This window comes from Anabrus simplex, chromosome 1 (assembly GCF_040414725.1).
Source record: "Anabrus simplex isolate iqAnaSimp1 chromosome 1, ASM4041472v1, whole genome shotgun sequence".
Taxonomy (NCBI): Eukaryota; Metazoa; Arthropoda; class Insecta; order Orthoptera; family Tettigoniidae; genus Anabrus; species Anabrus simplex.
The window spans coordinates 1,458,969,010-1,458,987,170 of NC_090265.1; the positions used below are offsets into that span (position 1 = coordinate 1,458,969,010).

An 18,161-nucleotide genomic window follows, 5' to 3' on the forward strand; every position below is an offset into this window, starting at 1 on the left:
TCTTTAAATCCAAATTTAAATAAAATTCTTAAAAATCTTAAACTAACTTCCAATAAAGTTCCCACCTTCCCCTTAAAGGTAACTCCTTCTGTCCCCGCCCCTGCTAATCTTCCACAACCAACAGCGCGTAAGCTTAACGCTCCGCCCATCTCCTCTTCTCCATTACACCCCCCCTCCCTCAATTCCACATCTCCCACAGCCAACAGCGCGTAAGCTTAACGCTCCGCCCATTTCCTCTCCTCCATTACACTCCCCTCCCTCAATTCCACAGATACAATACAAGAAATTCAAATGTCACTCGTTCTGACACCACACAGATAACCAGTTCACACCACAAAAATCGAGAAGGTAAGTAAATGAACACATAGCATTCTGTCAAACACAACTGTTTTTCTCTAAACTTCATATCTTTTTACCCTCTTTTCATTACAGATTCTTCACTAAATATCCTTCAATAGTCAATCTATATTTAAAGCTACAGCCAACAACAAGCAAAAATGTTCCCATTTAACTATCAGTATAAGAGAAAATAACCACTCCAGCTAGCAAAGACCTACACAGCAACATTCAGTTGTGAACTTTTTATTACTTCTTCAACAAAACTATGGAGACTGTGGACCCACTTCGTAAACGAGATTAATGGATCCAACAACTTCATCACTTACACAGCGCCATACTACAGTTTAATATCACAAGTTTCCAATAAGAAAGTCATCTTAATGTCATCAATGTCATCTTAATTAAGCTACTAAAGGTCCATTTTAACCTTTTCTTCAACATCTAAATCTAGTTGCTTTTAACCGAATTTTACTCTTACAATGATACTGCAACTCAAGATTCAACTTTAGCCATAGACTTTCTTATTATTATGTGGATATGGACTAGTTGTCTATTTTGGAAGATATTTTAAATCACCAGTGTAATATCATACCAACATTATTCATTTCTTCACAAACATTTTAAACAAGTTTCAACTGTAAATTATCAATTAAGAACTCATAACAATTTCACATTGTATAATACTCATTCTCAATGTTATATTCTTGACCAAAACAATCAGGATCCTGATTTTTATACTTTGGGTATGAGTGTGGAAAGGCTGATGATGCCCTTATACCGGGCAAAACATGTCCCTTCAAATTTTAGTATAATAGGATTTAAATCCTAACTTTAGGAACTCAATTGTATTGAATAGGTTGAACCTAATAAATTTTAGTAATATTTTTATCTGATGTACATTTCATGTACACATGAAATTTGTAACATGTAAGAGCCGACAGATGTCGCCAACTGTCCTGATTGGGTGCTACGTGTCAGGCTCAGGCTGCTACTCCTTGTAGTTTCATGCGTTGAGCCAACAGATGTTGCTAGTTGTCCCTCTGACTGGCTGTCTGTTACCCCTTCTATATGATAGGTTGTTTTTCCTTAACCTCACTTTATGGCATTTCCTTATCCTCGTTCTTATCGCCTGTAGCACATTTCATTGCTATAAAACATTCTCTGATGACACCGCCTAATGTATGTTTTTCCTTTACGTCTTTCCGTTGGTAACCTCCTGCTTCCGTGATGTTCACTAAACTTCTTAGAGCACATTCGATTTGCGCTTCCGTACTGTCTGCCATCTTGCAAAAAACTCCATATTGACCCGTAATCAACATATAATACGATCGGAAAGGGTCCACCTATTCAATATACTTGTGTTAAAATGATGTAAACTATATCATGGAAACATCATAGGGACTAGTTTCGAACTTACATTACAAGGTCATCCTCAGCCATTACATTAACCATAAATTGGCAAATTTCAATATTGAATAATGAACACTGAAACACAAAACATTTAAAATATGTAGTGAAACAAAATACTTTAAAATCTAAAGAGTCCTTGAAGACAATTCTAAACATATGCAGAGTGGACTAAAGTGGCCCAGAAAACAGGCTTGTGTGGCTGTCAATATGGATCAAACATATTGGCTAGAATCCTAGATTCAATCCCAGGATTCAGAAAACTGATATGTTACCATAACTATCATCCCCCTTATTATCAATATGGACACTTTTCCTCTGAGTGATATCAAAACTGAAATTTCTGAGCAGAAATCACAAGCATAAATGGCCCAACCCTTCAAAAATATTATCATTACCACAATAGAAACCAAATTAGCCATCAGCAAACTTCCTTCCGATAAGCAAGACGAAGTCATATTTGAAGCCAAAAAGAAGTTACATAATTTTACTTTATTTTACATTTTATGGCCTACATTGGACCACTCTAGTCAATTATACAAAGGATTTCTCGATTTCCTATATTAATATTAGTTTACAAAAATTAATAAATAAATTTACAATCTCAAAAATAAATTAAAGACATAGATCTCCTTACCACAAAAGCTGATAAAGGCAATTCTACAGCCATCATGGATAATAAGACAAAAAACTTTTATTCTGATAGGTAATTCTCTATAACTAAAAAAAAAGATCCTACATCTACAATCCAGCATAACTTGAGACAAATTTTCAAAAACACCTCATTTCTTTTAAGTATTGTACATGTGGAGTTAACTCAGACTTTCATAAACTTGTTCTTTTAAGAGACCAAGAATGTTTAAAACTCATCAACATGAACCCACGACTGCCAAAAACCTAAGATCCGTAAAGCTGACATTCCTAAGAGGCTGATCATTAATTTTAGACTCAGCCATCTCTAATTTTTCTCAATTTATTCAATGGCTTTTACAGGAAAAAAACATGTTTTCATGGCTAAAAAAATCCTTACCACCACAGAATTACATAATATTATTAAAGACATCAAAATTCAACCTTACCATTCTATTCACTCATTTGACATAGTTAACATGTACACAAGTATCCCATAAATGATACTTGTGATTATTATTAATAACATTTTTAAGAAATTCAGCAAACTGAGCCAACAAGAAATTCAAGAATTTATGACCACCCTAAAACTAGTTTTACACAATAACTACTTTTCTTTCAACAACATAATCTATCAGCAAAATGGGTTGGACATGGATTCGCCAGTTTCAGGGATCAAAGTTGAAATTTATTTAGATAATCTAGACTACATCAAAATTCTGAACAACACAACTTTCAATAATATGTTTTTGGGTTAGGTATGTACACATTTTTATCATAATGCACCCACTCCACTAACGTGACCTCCACTCTGTCCAATCCAAACGCCCTTAATCTGCATATTAAACTCACTTAGGAATCTGAATATTACCAATCTCTTAATTACTTGGAATTTTATTACTAGATGCTCAGATAATCTATTTTACCATGCCGGAAGTTTGTCCCGCAGGAGGTCTTTTACGTCCTATAAATCTACCGACACGAGGCTGACGTATTTAACCCCTCAGTGGCGCAGCCATTTAGAGAGCTCTCTAACCCGCGGCCGGATGAGATTTCAAGTACGTGTGACTGAAATACACTGATTCACTTATAACGTTACTAGAAGTATAAGAGTAGCCCGATATTCACGAAATTTGGAATTCCTTATGACAGAACTATGTACATGCATATAATTACATAACTGTTTCACATTTCCTTAGTAATTTAGTTTTGTGTGATAGAGTTCGAAGCACTCTTCAAGACAGAGACCCAAGTAACACTCTGCCAGCAGTACAACGTCGTCTTCTTTTCGCCATGTTTTGAACACACGATACGTCTCTGAAGTTTGATTTCTCTCTCTTGGGTGCTAATTCCCTGATAAAAAGTCTTTCCTGCAACCTTGGAACTGTATTTTCTGATGCGCGCCGCCCTTGAATATTTCCTTCCCCGGCCGAGCGAGCGTAGTTTGTAAACAAACTTTCCATCAGCTGAACCCGATAAGATATCTGCTCAATGTTTGTCCCTGTGACTTGTCTGAATATTATTAGAGAATTTAGAAATCAGAATTTACTGTTGAAAACTTCCCTTTGACCTGTGTAATTATCCATAGCCTCCCACACAAAATTTCCAAGTTCTGGTTCCTCCTCATCGTCACTCTCATCATTTACCACTGCATCCGTCACAGCCAAATCATCGATTTCATTATCACTGCTGCTAATACAGTCACTACTACTTCCGACTAAACCTTCATCGGAATTATACAATATTTCAAGCACGTTACTGTCAGTTAAACAACGGCTGGAGCTAGCCATTGAGCGTGGCGCGTCACACGAACTGATGAAGCTGCGGCGTGACCGAAGCAGCAGGATGAAACTGAATGAGAGGAATAACATTTATGACAAAACAAACCAATTCGATACATATTTCAGATAAAAGGTTGAGACATCGTCTTTCAAACGAGATATATACCATGAACAACTGCTTCTCGTATCGTATGACAGAAAGCAGAACTAACTAATGCCTACACAGAGCGCTCGTGAAGAGTTACGAAAACATTACAAGCCGTGAAATAGAGACAAATATAATAAATAAACCACATTCTTAATGTAAAATTAGAGCAAAGAACATCACGCGAAAAGACAAACTTCTCAGATCATCATTTCTTTATTTTATTCTGTGGGAAAGAATGAAGCAAACAGACTTTAAAAAAAGCAGAGATTAGTGCTCAGACTTAATTGACAAATACTTTTCCTTGCAAAAACAACTACACTTTAACAATTTTCAATTCTTATTTACAACAGTGATAAACCCGAAAATGTCTTCTTGGAAACAAAACAATTTGCTTATCCATAACTCCAAAACTTTTCGCGCAATAGCCGTAAATGCGAAACCATGTATGGGTCTATACCACGTATAGAGGTCGGCGGCTACGAAAGAAAAGAGGGTCTATACCACGTATAGAGGTCGGCGCTGAGGGGTTAAGCATCAAATACCACTGGACTGAACCAGGATTGAACCTGCCAAGTTGGGGTAAGAAGGCCAGCGCCTCAACCGTCTGAGCCACTCAGGCAGGCAAAAAAAAAAAAAAAAAGGAACAACAAATGAACAAACATATTACAACTAGCAAAATGCCCATGCTTCGCTACGGTATTATACTGAAATTTATAATTGAATGCTTAATGTTTTATATATAATCTGCCAAAATTCTCGATCTGACTCGATTTCTGAGAGATTATGGCAAAGGTCCTCCCATTTTTCAATCTTTCTTTCCAGCAATCGACTTTGTAATTCCTGGGCTAGGTCAGTTGGGTCCCTAAATCTTTGCCATTTTTCCCTATAAGCATTTTTAATATGAATCAAACCCTTGAGGAAATCCGGCGTGGTGTCATCTAGGGTGCCTTGGTGGTACTGAACCCACGGCCGGACTGCATTCGTAGTCATTACGCGGCCAGGACCCATTTCCAGTGGGGTCAGCACATTTTGACGACGGTCCAGAACATAATTATTATTATTATTATTATTATTATTATTATTATTAGAGTGGGTGATATTAGTTGAATTTAGGTTATTATTATTATTATTATTAATATTATTATTATTATTATTATTATTATTATTATTATTATTATTATTATTATTATTATTATTGATGTTCTGGACCCCGCAGCAAGATGCAAGACCACTACTTTGTAGTAAATTACATCTGCTGCCATTATCATTGCTGACAAAGTAACCAGCATCATTGTCGTGTGTAGGCAAGTGCACAGGATTTCTGGCAATACGAATGATATATTTCCGTGCATTATTGACATTATAGAGGTGAACAATTGCACGGTCAATATCATTTCTATTGTTTATTTCAAATGTGTTAAAATTTTTATTCATATGCCAGAAGTATCTACTGTAATCTGACTAAGTTCTCCACAGGAAAAGATGGCCCTTGAAAACGAACCCAGGGAAGATTTAAAATGATCTGTTTATGATCAGAATCAAGTACATTATGAACAGTAAAACCAATTGGTCTGAACTCCTTTTTACACCCCACCGCCGTTAAGTTGATTACCTCCTCCTCCCCACCCCCCCTCCCCAGAAAAAAAAGAAGGTGTGTTCCTTTATGTTCAAAGGGGATTCCAAACACCAATGATCACATCTGTTACCTTCACTTTTGAGATATAAGTATCCCCATAAAAAGAATTCACTTTGTTTCCACTTCCTTTCATACTCCCCACCCTGTTAAGTGAATTTTCCAGAAAAAAAAAAAAAAAGCGCCTTGTTTCTTTATTAGTAAAGGATCTTCTAAATACCAATTATCACGACTGTAACATCTTCGGCTTTTGAGATATGTGTCCTCATAAAAGGAATTCAACTCCTTTTCACCCCTGCCCCAAAATGATTTTTCCCTCAAAAATGTGTTTTTCTTTGTTTTTAAAGGAGATCCAAATACCAATTTTCACATCTGTAACAACTTTAGTTTTTATTAGATGTAAATATCCTCATACAATTAATTAAATTAATTTTTCAATTCTTTCAAACCCCCCCCCCCCCCATTGGATTTTCCAAAATCTAAGGAATACGTGTTTCTTTACTTTTAAAACAGATTACAAATACCAATTTTCACGTCTGCAACATCTTTCGTTTGTGAGATAATAGTATCTTCACACAAATAATTCAACTATTTTTTCAATTCTCCCCACCCCCTTTAAGTGGATTTCCAAAAACAAAAAATATTTATTTCATTATTTTTAAAAGAGATTCCAAATACCAATTTTTAGGTCTGTAATATTTTCAGTTTCTGAGATATAAGTATCCTCATTAAAGGTATTCAACCCCTTTTTCACCCCTCCTTGTTGGATTTTACAAAAACAAAAAACATACGTGTTTATTTTTAAAAGGGATTCTAAATACCAATTTTACATCTGTAAACTTTTAAAGTTTTGAGATATAGATACACTCATTTTAAAAATTCACCCCTTCTTCACCCCCTTAGCAATGGAATATCTTAAAATCCTCCCTTAGCGAGCACCTACATTGTAATATAAATGTATCCTCAAAATGTCATTTCTTTATGTCCAGTAGTTTTGGCTCAGCAATGATGAATGAGTTAGTCAGGACATGTTCTTTTATATACAGATGTTGTAATTTGTCCTTTACTGATTAATGCTACTGAATGTAATTTAATGAAATTATGATGATATACTATGCTCACTACAACTTTTGTGGAAATGTTTACACAATAGCATACCTGTAATACTGTAGATAGTAGGTAGAATATAGCTCCATAAATCCAAAGATCACATTTTATTTCAATTTTCCTTTGAATCTTAGAAAATCCTTCTTTAGCATATGATTTTCCTTTAATCATTTTCTTTCTATGTAAGGCTTTCCTTCTTACATTGTATGTGTATTTCATTTCCTGTGTAACGGTATATCTTGATACTATAGACTCGAGTTTGGCTTATAGTGTTAAAGAGGACTGAAGTCAGAGGTGATGTTAGTGTCTATTTCTATCGTACTTCTTAATCTGAAATAAGAATTGCCATTCCCACTCACCTTCTGGTCACTCCCTTCCTTCATGGCTTTGTGAGTTAGTAACTAAGCTGCTTTTCCTTCCGGCAGAAATGATAAAGCACAGGCCAACCTTCAAGTGTATCATTGTTCAGATTGAAGTTTTTCAGAAAAAGGCAAGAGAAAGAAGAAAGAAAGAAAGAAACCAAGGAAATGAATAACACTGTGTGAAAAACAATACAGTACAAGTAGTTCAAGGGATGGGAAGGATGGGGAGGGGGAGGGAGGCGATTAGAACCTGGGGACCATACATGCAAAACTATTTCAATCGCCCGCCCATAGTTTTAGCTCAGACTTCAGCTCAGCAGAAGCGCTAGTATGCGGCTCGCGGATGTTGTTTCCTTCCAGAATTTACATATAACATCTAGTCTTCTCTTACACATTCTATTTGGTTGTGCGGGAAGTTAGTTTGTTGGTGCAAGATCCACGTTCTTTTTGCATACGGTAAGGTGTTAAAATATTATTCGGAACACTTGTGTGATGAAGACTTTCCGGCTATGTTGTTAGGAAGTGACAGTGATATCTAGCAAAGACGAAAACAGACAGACAGACAGACAGACAGACAGACAGACAGACAGACAGACAGACAGACAGACAGACAGACAGACAGACAGACAGACAGACAGACAGACAATGACAGTTCATGTGGCACAGATATTAGGTCAACAGGTGTTATCCCTCTTCAAATTACTACTACTACTACTACTAAAACAACTGAAGATGATGATCTTAGTGTTAACCAGCAAGATACACCTAACCTCAATTTTCACTTTTGAAAACTAAAATCACTTGGACATTTTTAAGCATAGAAATTTAAAACTTTAAACATTAATGGCTTTTACTAATCTAAATACTAAATCAAATTTACAAATTTAATTATAGAAACTGGAAATTAAGAATTAATTTTGTTTTGAATATAGTCATAAGTGATAAAGTAAATCACAGGACATATACATGTATATCATGAATAATTAAAAAAGAAATCTATATAGCCTCAAAACTGAGGCAAAGTTTTCAGTAAAACCTTAATTTTGCCATAATTTAGGCCAACAGTTTTTGCAGTACAGTATACAGCATTTTAGCTTGGCAGGGAAAGATTAAGTTAAGAAACACATGGTGCTGGATAGGCAAACCGCTGACCAGAATTGTCAAGAGGTTTGCTGACCTTCCCTTGATATTTGTAATTGGCTAATTTTGCTTATGCGTTGTAATGAGTGTGCTATCTTGTATTACATGTATAGGAACGTGTGCAAAATGCCCAGCGATTTCTTTTTTGCCAGTTGTGAGCAAACTTTCTCTGACATCGCGCTTTCTTCCTGCTCCGCAGTTTCCTGTGTTCTCTGCATCTTCAATTACACTAAGTTTACCTATAGCCATGAACGAGCACTGTGAGAACTTGAAGCCATACTTAATGTGTGGCTTACATCTCACTTTTAACGTGCTAATTGCTAATGATGTCACACAGACCAAGACCAAACAACACTATACTATAACGGGAACCACTGTTTGAGGTGAAATTGTATAAACCGTATTTCAAATAATGTGTAAACTCAAGGTTTTCTTCACTATACTCTGGAAAAAATATGTGCGGAGTATTCACATATAAATATAACAATAATTTTGGAGCATTACCTTTCCAGACCTCAAACATGGAGTGGTTACATCTGGGGTTCTGTGTGAAGACCTGAACAGTTTATTCAGAGGAGAAAATGGTTCTTGGTACAGCAAGTGAAGCTGAAGAGGGAGAATAACTTTCCATTTTCATAAGTTTAATATTAACAGATTTGAGAATTTATCTTTAGAACTTTCTCTGAACTGCAACTCCACTCTATATTACAATAGTCTACTCCTTTAACTTCACTACAAAATTTTGTAAGATCATTCAGCCATTTTCACTGACAAACACACAAAATGAAACTGAACCTACTTCTAATTTCTTTAGCCAAATCTGAGATAGGAATGAGGAATGGGACAAAAGTTCAAAGTTAATAGAGAGAAGGATCTCTTCATATATAGTATATTGATATACAACAGACAAAAGAATAATCCTCAATTAATAGTACTTACTACATTCAAGCATAGTCTTGGCTCTGTCAAAAACCAGATTAAGGAACAGCCTACAGTCTTCCGATTCATGAGGTTTTTTAAAGCCATAAACAGCAAGCTTCCGAAGAATACGCAATGACAGTAAGGCTTTTTCTAATGAAGATCCCATTGAAGTGTTGTTTTCTGCAGCCTGTGACAAGAAAGAAACTAAGTTTGGGTAGAATAAACATCACATATAATTTTCAGAAGACAGAAGTTCATAACAATATAACAAATATTATAATATAATATACACCTGCGTATCCCTAACTCTTGTGAATGTCGTACACCCTTACTGCTGAATAAATAACAAAAAGGCATGATTAAACCAAGGAAGTATATAGGTGAAAAGTCAAGCTAATGTATCTGGTTTCATTCAATAAGTGATGGGCAGTCTGAGACGGGGTCTCGAGATTCCTTGACACTAGCGCAAGCACTGTTTAGCGCGAGAAATTTCAAGAGGTGTCGAGAGCACTGTCCCACGTTGTGCGGTGAGCAGCATGTCGTAGGCCTACAGGTAGACAGAGCTGAATGTTGTTTGTGCCAAGTACGCGAATAGCCAACCACAGGCCTTCTCTACTCCATAAATAGTGTCAACAAGAGACTAGGGCATTAATTTCTTTCATTTCTATTGAGGTCTATTTTGACGCAGTATAACGTAATTATAAAGGATAAGCATTCTGGCATTGTATGCAGCATTAAGTGCATGAATTAGTAGGCTAAGTACAGAAACTGACGGTTACTGTAGGTGTACATCATTATCGTAATTTATCAGACCCCACATTCAATATACATTTGACAAATGTTTTGTCTTTTGTCCCATTCTTCATTTCTGTGTTTACCAAAATTATGGTGACAAAGGAAATAATTTACAGTGTTATAGAGGATTGGCGTCATAATAAGCTGCTTCGGTATATGACCGAGCAATGTGAAATTGTGTCTTCTAATTGTACGCGTCACTGCGAGGTATCAAGTAGTGTCATGCAAAACATGCTGTATGCTTGGTTCATATTTGTCAAGCATGACCATGACCGAAATATGCTTCTAAAAGGTAAGGCGAGCTATGTTCGTTCAACCTTGCCCCTTGATACTTGCTCAATTATGTTATTTGCTTTAGCCCCACGAAATACTTTTTAAGGTTTTCGGAGATGCCGAACTACCGGAAATTAGTCCCGCAAGAGTTCTTTTACATGCCAGTAAATCTACCAACATGAGGCTGTCAAGATGGGGTTAGAAGGCCAGCACCTCAACCGTCTGAGCCACTCAGCCGGGCGATACTTGCTCCTTCACATACTATCTCAGTCACAGGTGCAAGTGCTCCCTCTGCCCTTGTTTCTACTAATGGTGGAATGATGTGGTAACATATCAACAATACCTACTTCCCTAAAATTAGCACCAATATTAATAAATTCTTGCCCTAATTATTTAAAGCCTTTGCCGGCAACAGTGTTGAATGGTTGGAAATCTTTGGCACACATGCAAAAAAACATGCGATAATTATGGTGTGCTTTGTACTGCCTGGCAAAACTTGGTGAGAAGCACTAGAATTAAATTTGCAAACATGTTTTTTAAATGAGTTATCCAGATTTATATGCTAACAGTGCACAAAACATTTCAAAGGAAACATAACCTGTCTGCAGTAACCACAAGCAGGAATTTCTTCCAAACATCAGAACTAAGCCCTTCTTTCTTGATTAGTTTATATTCACCATTTTGATTTTTTTTTTTTTTTTTTTTGCTAGGGGCTTTACGTCGCACCGACACAGATAGGTCTTATGGCGACGATTTTGAATTTTAGCCATAACACTGTTTGCCGATTCACATGGCATGGTGAACTTCAGCTCTAAACTAATGGTTAACTCAACCATTGCATCAGTCTTTTATACCTCCAAATTCCTGGCCTTTGCTTTTTTGTAAAAAAGGGATTATTCATCTCTGGATAAATCACACTGTTTGCAACATTAGTAAAGAAAGCAAGGTCATCCTCTCTAGTCAACATACTTTGCATCGAACAGGCCCTGTCGAAAGAACTGGAGCAAACTCTGGTATTTTAGATTACACATTCAACTTGTGTGTAACAGCAAGGCACATCTTGCCCCATCTCAAGTTCGAATAATGCACGCCTCCAGTATTCAGGTGGGTATACATCCCATCTACAGTTAATCACAAATTATGTAGGGTTATTCAGTTAAGATGACCACCTCAAATAATTCGTGAACAGTTTAACGTAGTGACATTCAGTTTTCACTTCCATTAATGGTATTAAGGGGCTCACAGTTGAACATGCAGTATTTTTCCAGACTTTTGACAAAATTTATCGGCACACACGTTTCCATAATGTTATTTCACGCGATAAGGCTTTAAATAACAAGGGAAGAATTGATGAATACTGGTGCTAATTTTAGCAAACAAAATGATATATTATCAAGCTTACACTCGTAGGTACTAGGACGTCGCTCAGATCGCAGCACAGGAGAATCGGTCTTGAGAGACTCAAGCGAGAACATTGCCCATTACTGCATTCAATATTCTAGTCATATTATAATTAACATGTTCACTCCCATATTCGAGTTAAGTCGGATCACGTTTCACCGGTGTTTTAAGGCATTTAGTGAGAAATATTTCAAGCTCCAAAGTTCAGTATGGAAGGAGTACTTTTGGGTTTAGTGCTGTTTTGCCATCTGTACAAAAAAAAGTCTTGCCTGGAAAATGTTTTTGCTCAACTGTGTTACGGAAGTTACTCAGGAAATGGCCGGGAATGAAAGTGTGAAAAGATACAAATTATTTACAACAATGAAATTTAAGAACAGTAAGTAAAAACTGTCAAATTTGATTTTTATTTTTTAAGACTGTTTTCTTGGCAAGAGATTGTGTTTAACATGCTTTACATTACACTGACCCAGATAGGTCTTATAGCGACGATGGGATAGGAAAGGCCTAGAAGTAGGAAGGAAGTGGCCTTAAATAACACATTGCAGACCGGATGCCCTTCACCCCATGCACAGCCCTGTTCCTGGCCAAATTTGATTTTTATTTTTTAAGACTGTTTTCTTGGCAAGAGATTGTGTTTAACATGCTTTACATCACACTGACACAGATAGGTCTTATAGCGACGATGCGATAGAAAAGGCCTAGAAGTAGGAAGGAAGTGGCCTTAAATAACACATTGCAGACCGGATGCCCTTCACCCCATGCACAGCCCTGTTCCTGGCCACTTTCTAACTACCTCCAACCTGGAGTGCATGCATTCAAATAAACTTTCAGAACTTCACTAGCTTTTGAAGGACTACTGTGTTTTTGTCTGGTGGCCTTCCTGAATAGTTGTTGAAATGCAGGTAGGTAAGTATTTGTTGAAATCTATTTCGTCTCATAGCTTTTGGAAATGTGGGGTTTTCTATTAGTGGATTGGCTGGTCAGTAATATTTCAGACATGATTTCTTCACCTGCCCTATCAATACACACAGAGCAATAAGTTTTAATTTCCTTGCTAGTGACATTAGTCCACTTCAGTGTTTTAGGGGATACGTTATGAGTATGTGAATTCTGCTCATAGTATAAGTTGTCTGCTCAGCTACATACTGAAAAAAATCCTCGCCAAACATAAGTCCTGCTACTTGTACTATGTTTCCAGATTCGTTAGGCCATACCTTCATACCAGGAGCACCCTCAAAATCCTGTTGTCCATAACCCAGTTGTCAGAAAACACTACATTATTTACAATATTTAGAATATTTACTCCCGTAACACAATTATCAGACGCGTTCTGCACTACGTGAGTTCCACACCTTGAAAATAAGGCTATATCCTTGTCATCACTCGAAACATTTCCGTTAGAAGATATTTCATCATCGGACTCTAAATATTCAGCATCACTTGGATATTCGGAGCCTGTATCAGCACATAATTTGTAAATAATTTCATCCTTGTCTAAACACGGGCGATCGCTAGGCGCTGCCATCTTGCATGGCTCTTCAAACTTTGTAAACATGTTTTCAGGAAATGCAAAGAAAATCTAAGATATGAAGAATAATCGAAAAGAAATGCGACTATCGATTGTGTAGAACCATACACAACAGAGTTCTAACACCCTTGACCTCCAAATAGTTCTGGTATATCTCAAAAGATAGCACTAAACTTCAGTGGGCTGCTAACACGAGATAACTCGAGACCGGTCCGCAACACTCAGCCAGACAAACACGAGTTTTCTCAGGACCAGTCCGCAATGTGTTAAGGTACAGCCTGGTGTGAAAATGGAAAACCATCTTCAGGGCTGCCGACAGAGTTTGAACCCACTATCTCCTGAATGCAAGCTGATAGCTACGTGACCCAAACCGCGTTTGGTCGGTGAAACATAATCAAAAGGGCACGTGTGACATCACCAGGTGCTGATCAAGCATCAGTACCATTGGAGCAGCACACATTCCAAATCGTTGTTCACAATCTATCAACCATGAGGATTCTTTCCTTGGTAAATATCAAAATTTATGAGAAAGCCTGAGGAAGTGTTCGAACACTCGACCTTGTACCCAAAGATGATGGAATTTCCGTGGATAAATTTCTTACAGCTGTTCTTACCATAATATTCCACTGTGCATTCTTGAAAATCTAGATCCTGTCCCTGTTAAAAGAAATAGGCCTATAGGACTACGTAATTTTACTCAAGATAAGTCTCAATTTCTGTAAATGTAGAATAAATGACCTTAAATCAACCAAAGTTAATTTCTTCAGTACAAATTGCTGTATGATAGTAATTGTGACCAGTAGCATAACCTCTAACATAACAATAATTTCGTGTGGCTATTTCTAGCTGGGTGCAGTCCTTGTAAGGCAGACCCTCTGATGAGGGTGGGCAGCATCTGCCATGTGGAAGTAACTACGTGTTATTGTGGTGGAGGATAGTGTAATGTGCAGTGTGCGAGTTGCAGGGATGTTGCAGACAGCACAAACACCCAGCCCCCGAGCCAGTGGAATTAACCAATGAAGGTTAAAATTCCTGGAGTCGGACACCTCTAACATAAAACAAATATGAACAAGTGTACAAAGTGAATAGCTAACGCAAGCGCCTAGGGTGATCATATGATCACGCAGTGTTAAGTGCCTACAGGAGTAATGTTTGCAATTATATATACATTCATGGCATCGTAACATGAACATAGATCATTTCTGAACTTATTAAGCACTGGTAACAGTTTGAAAATAAAAAAATTGAATACAGTATTCTTTAATATCAATATTTAATATTTTTGTTTCTTCGCCTGACGAGTCACGAGAACTCTACTGCAACAGTTAGCCACCATCAAAGCTGAGCAAGAGGCTGTTACCACTCCATGCAGTGGTTATGCTCTGAATTTCCTGTAACAGCTAGGCGAGTATTACTGCCCCTGCGCCAAGCAAGGTCCCTCTCCCCTCGACACTGGGATGTACCCTAGTACGTTCTCCAGTCGTGTTACCACAGTGAAAAGTGGAAACAAAAGCTTATAACTTTGGTGCTGACTGTCCTGCCCGTTCTTTCTGTCGCGGTCAACAGTGCATTGTTATATTATTATGTTATTGCTTTCTATTAAGTTATAATACAATGTGACTTCTCTTGTTAAAGTGTCAATTTATATTTAAATATTAAACATTAAGATGAGTGTTGTCGCTTCCACCTCGAAAATAATTGAGTTGGCGGGCCCAGAATGTTCATGTGTAATAGAAAGCTTATTGAACACGCCATTTTCGTTAAGAACTTTTGAAGAAAACAAAAACATAATTGAAAAGGTAGACCCACGCCTTCTCTTAAAAATTTAGTCAAGGTATCGAAAAGAACAGTACGATATTTTCGGGACTCATAGTACATGAATCTTGACTGGTTATGTGGTTGTGCAAAAACGAATAAACTGTACTGTTGGCCATGTATTCTATTTTCCACAGAAAATAATGCTCGGAATAAAGACGGTGTGGACCATTTAGATAGTTTCAGAGTTTAGGTGTCTCAAGCACACATCAACGCTGTTGCCGATACGATTCAGTTCGGAAGGTCCAGAATAGAGTTCTGTTTGAGTACAGCTTACAGAAAGAAAACTGACGAGCATAATGAGCTAGTAAAAAATAACATATATTGTCAGCACTTAAATAGATAAATCTGTGTTTTCTTTCAAAGCAAGGATTACCTTGCAGGGGTCATCGAGAAACTGAAGAATCTGATAACAGAGGTAATTACAGGGAGTTACTAGCATTAATTGCTAAGAAAGATGACGTATTTTGGCACCACTTAGAAACATCTATACAGTTTTCTCAGGACTTTCATCTGATATACAAAATGATATTATTGAAGCCATAGCTAATTTTATAACAAGCAAAATTAAAGACGAGGTTAAGAAAGCAAACTTTATTTCCATTATTTGGATGAAAGTACAGACGTTTCTAACAGAGCACAACTCTCGACTGTATTTAGATATGTTAGTCCCGAAGGCGAAATTCAAGAGAGATTTTGAGATTCAGTGATGTAAGCGGTGACCGTTCTGCTGTTTCTCTCTCTAATCATCTCTTTGGAGTGTTACAAGAATTTCAGTATGGTGAAAAGTTAGTAGCAGAAACATGTGATGGCACAGCAGTGATGGCAGGACAGCACAGTGGGTTGCAGAAGTTAGTCAGACCAGACTATATTTGTTCACTGCTATGGTCATAGGAAGATAAGAATTTCATTTTTGGTCCATACCGAACTGAGATTACAATTAAATTAATAATATATTATGGTTCCACCTATTCAATAACACTTAGTAATGCGAGGTTACATCACAAGCCGATCACAAATGGTACCGCCTTCGACCCCAGATCTGGGTCATCATCAGCCGATCATTCAAAAGGTACAAGATAACAGCAATGCACAGATGAATAACAAGTAACATAGAAGATATAAAGATTTTTTCAAGATGAAAGTTTGTGTGGAGCTATATAATACTTGGGTATAAAGCACTAGAACTGCAGCAAGGTAGAGTTATGTAAAATATCTACATTCCTGAGTTCTAAAAGTTATTTTTACACTGTGCTTTTTGAAGATACTGGTGACTTTATAAACATCTTTATTAAAAGTAAAAGTGGAAAATGCAGAGATGTTGAGTTTTTCTTTCATTAAAGTGGTTTTGGGACGGTGCTTGAATTAGTTAATTATTCTATCTATGAAAAAGTTGTTAAAGCCATTGACTTTAGCAATAACGCGGATAGTATTCAAGTTGTTTCTTAAATCTTTCTTAGACATAGGAATATTAAAGGCACGAAAGACTAGGCTGTTGTAAGTTGCACATTTGTGTTCTGAATATCCGATAGTAAAATTACGCCAGGTCTGTCTAATAATCGTATGTTTGATATATTAAGACGTGAATAGCTAGTTATCTTGTTATGCAGAAAAGTTGAAATTAAACACCATCGTGAAGAGAAATAAGTAAAACAGAGTGCATTTTTAGAACAATTGAGAATCACAGTTGACAAACAAAGGTATCAAAGATAAATGCTTGGGTAATTCTTGAGGTAATACCAATATAAATGGTCCGTTATTGGACATTATAAATTTTCCAGCTAACTCATTCGGGACAAATATTTCAGATTCCCTATGGAAATCAACATCTATATCATTCTTGAGGTGGCGAAGAGATCAATTTGAAGTCATTGTTCTAAACCATAGTTGATTTTAATTTCCAGTTTGATGCGGAAATAGAAAGACATAATGAGTAATAAAGCCAATTTATGTGAGGCAAAGATTTTAAAGGCAATGAAATGATCGAGAAATAATATATAACTTACATTGCACAGCGTGATACAGTGAGGGGCTGAATTTGGAAATGTGTAAGAGAGGGAGAGGGGAAGGAGGTGGGGAAGAGGGAAAAGAGGAAAGGGGAGTGAATTCAAGGCAGGGCAGGTGGATGAAGTGATGGGGATAAGAGACGTGGATAGGTACTGTGCAAGGCGTGGTAAATTGAATTTGAGTTTAAAGATTTAACACTTTTAAAATGAAGGTAAGAAAATTGAAAAGAATATTTGGTTTCTCTGTAATGTCGTTTAAATTGAAATCAGAATTAAAATACTGGTCAACGACGTTTTCCCACATTATTCGTTCAAATTACGTGGTCCCACGAGCATCCTAATTAAATCATGTTGTAAAAATCCCGCATTATCCGTTCCTCGAAGAAACGATTTCCCAGATCAACTGTCCAGAAATTTCGGTCCCATCAACACTAAATCCTCGATCACGCGTTTTTCAAGAAACTGTATCTTACGAAAAGACGGCTACGGCGTACTTACGGATCTTGGTGTTGACGTCCCGTCACTGCGGTAATTTGAGGAAGTACTGTACTAGAAAAGCGATCGGCGGTGAACTTGCATAAGGGATCATCTTAGCATCGCATTCGGGTAGTATTGTTTAGAGAATCCTCGGGAATCATAAAGCAGAGAGTGCCCACAATTGGAAGGAGACAGAGCCCATTTCGACAGCTTTATTTGAAGATGGAACAAGTTTCGTCAAATTTTTTCGTACTTGCAAAACGTCTACATTATGCCCAGTGTTTGACGTTTATTTTTTTACTTTTTTCGAGTGTATCGCCGAACAGGTTTTTGGCATTTCCCTCAGGCCACTGTAGAGTCACTGGGCTTTCAGGCAGGAATCGAAACTGCTTCTTCTT

General features: G+C 37.0%; 1 protein-coding gene across 4 annotated transcripts in view; it reads right to left on the reverse strand.

The window, feature by feature from the left end:
• LOC136858420 (importin-11) overlaps positions 1-18,161 on the reverse strand; it is a 403,457-nt gene that overhangs the window by 296,694 nt on the left and 88,602 nt on the right. For all 4 annotated transcript variants that reach the window (XM_067137950.2, XM_067137948.2, XM_067137949.2 and 1 more), the window contains exon 6: positions 9,487-9,655. In XM_067137950.2, coding sequence (XP_066994051.1) covers positions 9,487-9,655 — 169 coding nt within the window. The remainder of the gene's footprint in view (positions 1-9,486; positions 9,656-18,161) is intronic.